The sequence below is a fragment of the Monoraphidium neglectum genome, assembly GCF_000611645.1.
Source record: "Monoraphidium neglectum strain SAG 48.87 unplaced genomic scaffold scaffold00970, whole genome shotgun sequence".
Classification (NCBI taxonomy): domain Eukaryota; kingdom Viridiplantae; phylum Chlorophyta; class Chlorophyceae; order Sphaeropleales; family Selenastraceae; genus Monoraphidium; species Monoraphidium neglectum.
The window spans coordinates 1-7,615 of record NW_014012658.1 but is presented as its reverse complement, the minus strand read 5'-3'; the positions used below and the strand labels follow the sequence as shown (position 1 = coordinate 7,615).

The 7,615-nt window shown below is 67.4% G+C and overlaps 2 protein-coding genes across 2 annotated transcripts; one reads left to right on the top strand and one right to left on the bottom strand.

Annotated features, from left to right (window-relative positions):
* Nucleotides 1–821: 821 nt before the first annotated feature.
* MNEG_6137 (hypothetical protein) lies at nt 822–3,497 on the bottom strand (the record flags this gene model as incomplete). The annotated part of the gene is made up of 8 exons (XM_014045389.1): nt 822–986; nt 1,155–1,303; nt 1,471–1,559; nt 1,734–1,777; nt 1,971–2,000; nt 2,354–2,429; nt 2,744–2,846; nt 3,173–3,497. 8 exons carry the CDS (start codon nt 3,495–3,497, stop codon nt 822–824), a joined length of 981 nt encoding a protein of 326 aa, XP_013900843.1.
* Nucleotides 3,498–4,086: 589 nt separating this feature from the next.
* On the top strand, nt 4,087–7,072 carry MNEG_6136 (hypothetical protein; the record flags this gene model as incomplete). The annotated part of the gene is made up of 6 exons (XM_014045388.1): nt 4,087–4,148; nt 4,210–4,300; nt 4,527–4,937; nt 5,138–5,310; nt 5,658–7,000; nt 7,041–7,072. The coding sequence occupies 6 exons, from the start codon at nt 4,087–4,089 to the stop codon at nt 7,070–7,072; spliced, it is 2,112 nt and encodes a 703-aa protein (XP_013900842.1).
* Between the last annotated feature and the right edge of the window lie 543 nt (nt 7,073–7,615).

Here is a 7,615-nt window from a genome sequence, read left to right as displayed (position 1 = left end):
CGACGCTGCAACGCCTGCGTTCGCAGTACGAGCGCAAGCTGACAATCGAGGCGGAAAGGCGGCGGCAGCTTGCGGAGGGCGAAAACAAAGCCCACCACCACTGAGGCTGCCGCCCAGCATGCACGTGACCCACCGCGCGGACCTGCACTCTCTGCTGCAGCCCCCACAGGGGCATGTTACGTGTTGGTAATGGCTTAAGGATGGCGAGCGGTTGAGATGGAGTCTTGATCATTGACTTGTAAATTGTACGCAATTGTATCGGATGAACGGGCCATGAAAATATGCAGCTTGCCATCCCATACTTTGTTGCGACAAATTATGGCAAGGCAGGCTGCATGTCGTCCTGACCTTGCTTGCCAGCAGTGTCCTTGGTAGGCAGTTCAGCTGTGAAGTCCAGTTGGCCTCAGCAGCAGCAGCAGCAGCAGCAGCAGTGAGTGCCACAATTGGCTGTTGCATATGTTTACAGCGAGCTGCAACAATGCCAGATTAAACGGGGACAAGGCCAAACTGTCACGGGACGCGCAAGGAATAGAGGTAAGCATGGCAGTGCTGGACGGCATTCTGCAGCATACTGCCTTGGACCAAAAGAGCAAGCTGTCACGCAGTATTTGAGGGCTTTGTAGACACATCACCTTTGATTTGCCTCCCTTCGCTGAAACAAGGAAAAATTGCACAAGCAATGTCTTGTACAGCCCGCAACGTAACCACGATCCGCAGCGGCGCGCCTGCAGCCCCCATAGTTCCCTGTGCAGTTCAAATGCAGGCCCCCATATCAGCTTTTGCACCCTCCTACACAAACAGGCTTGCCAATAACAGCCACCCTACAACTCGTCCCGCGCAGCGTTCACATCTGCATCGCCCGGCACGTTGGCCCCCGCCGCTGAGTCAGAGCCCTGCCTTGCGGCCGCCTGCCGTCCCGTGGCTCTGGCGTCCTCGGGCGTCTCATCTGGGTCCCCCCAATCGTGGTACCGGCCGACACGAATCCACTGCGGCGTGTGAGGGGTCACGAGGGCGAACCGCGGATGCATGCGACCATACAGACCAGGGCTTGAGGCAACAAAGCCAAGCGCGTGCTTCGCACGGCGCACTGAGCCTCTGGTGTCCGCACATGCGTTTCATGCAGGCGTGCGTCCATCCAGCCCTGCCAGCCGCACCTTGGTTGCGATCCATTTGGTGCCCTTGACCACGGGGCACCCCGCATGCAGCGCAGCCTTGTCTTGCGTCTTGCCGTCCGGCCGCAGGCTGAAGAAGAGCAGCGCGTCCCCCTTCTTTGGGCGCACCCCGAGACCCTTTTTGCCGCAGGCTGCCGTGGGATCGCGCGTTTGAGGGACGTGAGGGTCATGATTGCGCGCATCCTGTCAGCGCGCATGCAGACGCCGTGCCCCCCATGCGGCCCCGTCCCTCTGAAGAAGTCGCTGCGTCACGTCGCGCACGCAGCACGTGCGAGGTCAGGCCAACCGGGATGTTCACCGCTGAACGAGGCGGCTTCCGCCTCGCTTGGCCTGGTTGGGGAGTCTGGGAAGACCGTCTCGCCACCCTCCTCCACGTCGCTTAGGTAACTGGGTCGCACGTTTGAGGTAGGGGGGGTCAAACCGGCGGTCAATGGCGCCGGGGCGTCGAACAAGGACGCTTCTCATGCAGGGGCAAGTGGGCCCGAGGGACGCCGCACAGCAGCGGTAACCCCTCGATGCGGACAGGGATGCAGGGATCGACAGCAGCAGCAGTAGGCTCACAGGATCACCGTCGCAATGCGCTGGCCGCCGTTCTTCACGTGAACCTGTGGGTTGCACGCAGCGTTGGATGCATCATGCCTACAAACGATGCAGCTCGTCACCAACAGCCTGCATGCCTGCCGACCGGCAAGCAGGCTTGAGCCCACCATCAGGCAGGCACGCATGCGCGCAAGCAGGCCGCTTCACAAACATGACATGTCAGCATGGATGGCAGCCAGGGGCAGCCCCGCAGCTCACATCGTCAAAAAACATATCGAAGTGGGCGGTCTGTGAGAAGAGACGATGCAGCGATGGGGAAGTGAGACACAGCAACAGCATGCAAACTCGCCGCAAGCCCGGCTGAGTGCAACAAGCCAGGGTTAGCCACATCAGCAAGGGCGAGAGAGGTCAGCATGGGCTGGGCAGGCAGGTGTGGGCGTTCAGGGCAGCCTCACATATTCCTCCTCAGGGTTGTAGCGCAGGATGTGGAACGGCTCGCCATGGTTTGCAGGAATCTGCGTGCAGTGGCGTTGCATCAGTGAGTCATCCGATCTGGACAACGCGGCAACTTTGCGCCCAGCACGGCCACCAACGTGTGCTATGCAGCAGAGGCGCGCCCATACTCCGCCTGCGCAACTGACCTGCACCCAGCGTGCTATGCGTGCCTCCAGCTCGCGCACGACAGGGTCCAGGTTGCGGCCCGGCAGGAACGCGCCACTGGCGGTTGGCAGCAGGAGCAGGCGCAATCGGCGGGAAGCTGTTGGCCGAGGACGCACGGGATCAGTGGTTGCAGGAGCACAAGAGAGGAGCGTGCTGGGTGCCGGTAACAGACAAGCCCTCAGGCAAACATCGCATACATGGGCGACTGAAGCCGCGCCGCAAGCCGCAGCTGCTCTGCAGAAGAAGCTCCAGCTGCTGCCTGTGGGCGTCACTGCCCCCTTCCGAGTCCCCCAAAAAGCCGCGCGCCTCCACACTGCCTTGTGGTACCCCCCCTTCCCCTCCTGGGACCTCCTCCTCTTTAACGGCACAACCTGCTGGTGCGCTCCTTGCTGCGGATGATCACCCCCGTCTGCGTGTCGACGACGTCCGATCTGACCAGCCGGGCCGCGCCAAGTTCCAAGACGTGATCCGCCTCTGAGGTGAATGGCACAAAGTGTGTGTGTGCGTGTGTGTGTGTGTGTGTGTGTGTGTGTGTGTGTGTGTTGTTTGCGTGTGAGATTGTACGAGAGCAAGAGAGAGAGAGAGAGGGAGTGTGTGTGTGTGTAAGTGTGTGTAAGTGTGTGTATGTGTGCACGCATGGGTGTGTGTGTGTGTGTGTGTGTGTTCATGTATACGAACAGGAGCAGGTTGGGCACCAATCAGAACTCCCTGCATACGATAACCCCAGTCCTCCAAGGTGGGAACTTGCCACGTGAGGACTCTGCTTCTGATGCTGCCGCGCGTTGTTGCAGCGCCCGCACCTTCTTGCGTGATGAAGTTGCTCCAGACCATTGCACGTGGCGTCCAGCTGAGCGTGCGAATCTTAGCTGAGCTGCCGGCGTTGATGCTCTCGCTCGCGCTCGCCCCAGCGCCCGCAACGGCGCCACGCGTCTCCGCTCCGCCAGACGCGTCGTCGTGGCTGCCACCCACTATTGAGGCGAACGCCTCGGCCGCTTCCCGCGCGCCATGGTGGTCAGAAGCCTGCACCGCCGCTTTGGCCTGCTCGGCGGCGGCCCTGGCCTTGCCGGCGACCGCCGCGCCCACGTCGCTGAGCGACCATGCATGCGCCACTGGCACCACCGCCATCGCAAGAGCCATCGCAAGAGCCACCGCGGCCAATGGCGCGAGCGCGATGAGAGCGTGACCACGCATGCGCAAAATGCATGCCCTGTGCGGCGTTTGCTGGTGGCTCATGGCCGTTGCTAGGGACACGCTGCAACGTGGATCAACCGCCGCCGTGCCACAGAGCGAGCGTGCCCAGCGCAAGGCTTGCGGCGGTGGCAACGGGCAGCAGATGGGCAGATATTATAAGAACCAATCCTACAACTCCTTCCTCGGCACCCCGCTGGCACGTACAACGTCTATCAGCCAGGGGTGGGTCAATCGCTGGATCTACAGATCAGAGTGGGTCCTTGGACGGCCGATTAATAACCTGTACGTTGACTGATGATATCTTTGCATTGCCACGCCCGACCTTTGCACATTGGTCTCGGGTTGCGCATTTTTTGCCGCCTCTCGCATTTTCTCTCCCGACCCCCCCGCCGCTGGTCAGGGACAGGCTCCCCTCGCCACACATCTTTTGCATGGAAGTAAAATCAACGAAAACAAGATATGCAGCCATTGACACGCGTGCTGTGCAAGCATTGATGAATTGACGGCAAGGGAGGGCGAGGAGATGGACGCCAAGGCCCTGGCGGAGTGTCTATCCATTTTGGATGATTACCAGGCTGGCAAGCGGTGCGTGGGTGCTCGTCGAGCTCCGCGCACACCCCGGCAGCCTTCGCCCTTCCTCACAAAGGCGGGCCTCACATCGCAGGCCCAATGCCAAGAAGGCCCTGAAGAGCTTGGCAAAGGAGCACCCGTCTTCAGCGCTGCCGCTGCGATTCCTGGTGGGTGGCGGCGGCACCTCGCGCACCCGGGCATTGGCCCACCAGCTGTCGCGCTGCAGGGCAGCCTCAATTGTGCGGTCCCTCAGCTGCCGCATCGAGCCGAAGCCGAAACCATTGCATGCGCTGCAGGCGGCAGGACCGCGCTGTCCTGCAGTGTCACCACGCCGCCAGCTCGCCCGCGCAACGCGCATCAACTGGGCCTCCCCCGCCTCGCGCCCCGCTGCAGGCGCGCCTCCTGTACCACGAGGCCGCCGGCGTTGTGGGCAGCAGCGACTCCGACCCGGGTGCCTCGCAGCGCCGCTCGCAGCTACTGCAGGAGGCGTACGCGCACGCGGCCGCCGCGACCGCGCTCGCGCCCGCCAGCTGCAGCTGCGCGGCGCTGCGCGCGACGCTCGCCATCAACCTTCTGCTCGAGGAATCGGCGCTGCTGCCGCTCGGCGCGCGGCTGGTCGCGGCGGGCAAGAAGGGCACCAAGGCGGCCGCCGTGGTCGAGCGCAAGTGCGGGGACTTGCGGGAGCGGCTGGAGGGCGCGATGGCCGCGTGCCGCACGGCGCTGGCGCACCCGGCGCCATGCCGCAGCGAGCCCGTCATCTCTATCGACACCGGCGGCCACGCCACCAGCGACCCGTGCAGCATGGTGAGCGCGCGCCGGTCTGGGGGGTGCGAGGGGCCGATGCAATTCATGCATTGCAGTGCTGCACAGGCCCGCGAGGTTACCATGCCGAAAACATGAGCGCACCCCTTGGGCCGCGGCTGTCCCCGCGCCGGGGCCGTACTCAAGCACTTGGCGGCGCTGTCGTCTTACGCCCGCGCGTCGCCTGGGCTGTGGCCGTGCAGTCGCAGTCGAACATGGAGGAATGGGTTGCAGGCGGGCGCTGGCAGGAGGTGCTGGATGAGAAGCGCGGCGTGCTGAGCTCGATGATGCAGGTTCTCGACAGCTGCCACGCGCTGCTGGACGCCACCACCGCGGCGCGGGACAACAACATAAAGCTGCTGCAGCACATACTCAGGTGAGCGCGGGCCGAGAGGCGCTGCAGCCTTGGGGGTTGTGGCGTCTGCCATGCGCTCGGGTGTGGGGGCTTGCCGCGGCAGCATCAGCTGCTTCTGCTGGAGCAGCGGCGGCAGCAGCGGCAGCAGCAGCAGCAGCTGCAGCAGCAGCAGCAGCAGCAGCAGCAAGCCATGGGATCCAGCAGGATCAAACCAGCTGAACACGCCAACGCGAAACGCAAAGCTGCCTGGCAGCAGCCCACTCTTATCATCATCCATCTGGCCTGCCTGCTGCTGGGAGCCCGACACGAGGCACAAGGCGGCGACCTGCGGGCTATGACACCTTCGCCCCCCACGCCCACCACCGCAGCTGGACGCGCCCCTGCCGCCCGAGCATGCTGCAGGCCGCGGCGGCGGAGGTGCTTGCGCCGCTGCAGCTGGACCCACTCAACAACCAGCTGCACCAGGCGGCGGTGCAGGAGCTGCTGCGGCTCCTCAAGCCACCCGGCTCGGCTGCTGGCGGCAGCGCCAACGGCGGCTGCGGCGCTGATTCGGGCCTGAGCTTGGGCGCGTTTGGCGGGCACGGGGACGCGCGGGGTGCCGGCACTGCGGCCCTCTCGTTGTCCGTCGAGAAGGCCTGGGACTGGGGCGGCGCCGGCGCCGGCGGGGGCGCCGGCGGCGCGGCGGCAGTGGGCGGCAAGGGGGCGAAGAAGGGCGGCAAGGCGCCCGCCGCGTCGGCGCGCGGCACGAAAGGTGGCAAGGGGAAGGGCGGCGCCGGCGCCGGCGCGCCCGGCGCGCCGAAAGGCGAGGCGCGGAGCCGCCGCCAGCGCTACACGGACGTCGAGTCGTTCTGGCGCAGCTGCAGCCCCGAGGAGCGGCGGGCGCTGCTGCGGGTGCCCCTAGGGGACCTGCTTGAGGGGGTTCGGCGCGAGGGCGGTAGCGAGGCGGCGGAGGAGCTGATGGAGGGGCTGGTGTTGCTGCGCGAGAGCGGCAACGTCGCGGCGCGCTACTGGCTGTGCCCCGCCTGCGGGGGCCGCAAGTTCGGGTCGTCACGGGAGTTCCTGGCGCACGTGGGCATGGTGCACGAGGGGCTCACGCCGCTGCCGCCGCCGGCGCACGCCGTCGCGGCCCCGGCGCCCGCGCCGGCGCCGCCGCTGGCAATGCTGCCGCCGCCGCCGCTCGCCGCGGAGCAGCAGCAGGAGCAGCAGGAGCAGCAGCAGGGCGAGGACGCGCAGCCGCCCCTCGCGGGCGCGGACGCAGATGCGGCCGCGGCCGCGGCCGCGGGCCAGCAGCAGCCCCAGCCGCCGCCGCCGGCCGCGCCCGTGTTGCCGCCGCTGCCGCGCTATCTGGCGTGCTGCAAGTGCGCCGCGGAGGTCGCCGGCGCGTACTACAAATACAGCGGGCCGCCGGGCCACAGCGTCTGCCTGCGCTGCTTCCTCTCGGAGGGCGGCGGCGCCGCCGTCACGGGGCCGCACCATTACGAGCTCCGGCTCCCGCCCGGCTCGTCACCGGCTGGCCACCGGCCGCTCGAGAACTTTCCGCTCGCCGGCGGCGCCGAGGGCGACGGCGACGGCGAGGGCGGCTCGCGCCCCGCGACGAGCGGCAGCGGCGGGAGCAACGCGACCGACGGCACCGACGGCGGCGGGGGCGACGGCGGCGGCAATGGCGGCGGCAGCGATTGGTCTGGGTCGCCGGGGTCTGCCGGCGGCTGCGGTGCGGCGAGCGCGTTCGAGTCTGCGCGCGGGAGCTTCAGAGGGAGCTCGGAGTCCCTCCCTGCGCGCCTGACCGGACCTGGCGGCGCCGCCGGCGTGCCAGACAGCGCCGGCGACGCTGGCAGCGAGGACGGCGCGAGCTCGGGCGCCGGCGGCGACGGCGGCCACCGCGCGTCCCCGCACGCGCCGGGCGGCATGTTCGTGTTTGGCAGCGGCGCGTCGCCCGCGGCGCAGCAGCGCGGGTCGCGGCCCAGGGTGCGGCCGCGGCCGGCGCGGCGGCAGTCGGGGGACGCCCTGTGCTGGGGTCTGCTCACCGAGCTCGAGTCCCTCCATCGCGGACGCATTGCGGGCGCCGCGGTGGCCGACGGCGGCTCTGCCGACGCCGTTGGCGCGGCGGACGGCTCGGACAACGAGCGGGACGCGGAGGCGGACGCGGCCGCCGCCGGCGGGCGCGAGGGGGCCGCTGCTGGGTTCGACGAGGGGGACGCGCAGCCGGGGTCGGCGCGCAGCTGGCGCGACTGGCTGCTGCCTCGCCGGCTGCGCGAGTGGGCCGGCGACGGCGCAAGCAGCAGCGGCGGCGGCGGCGCCGGCGGCGGTGCCGGCGACGGCGCGGGGA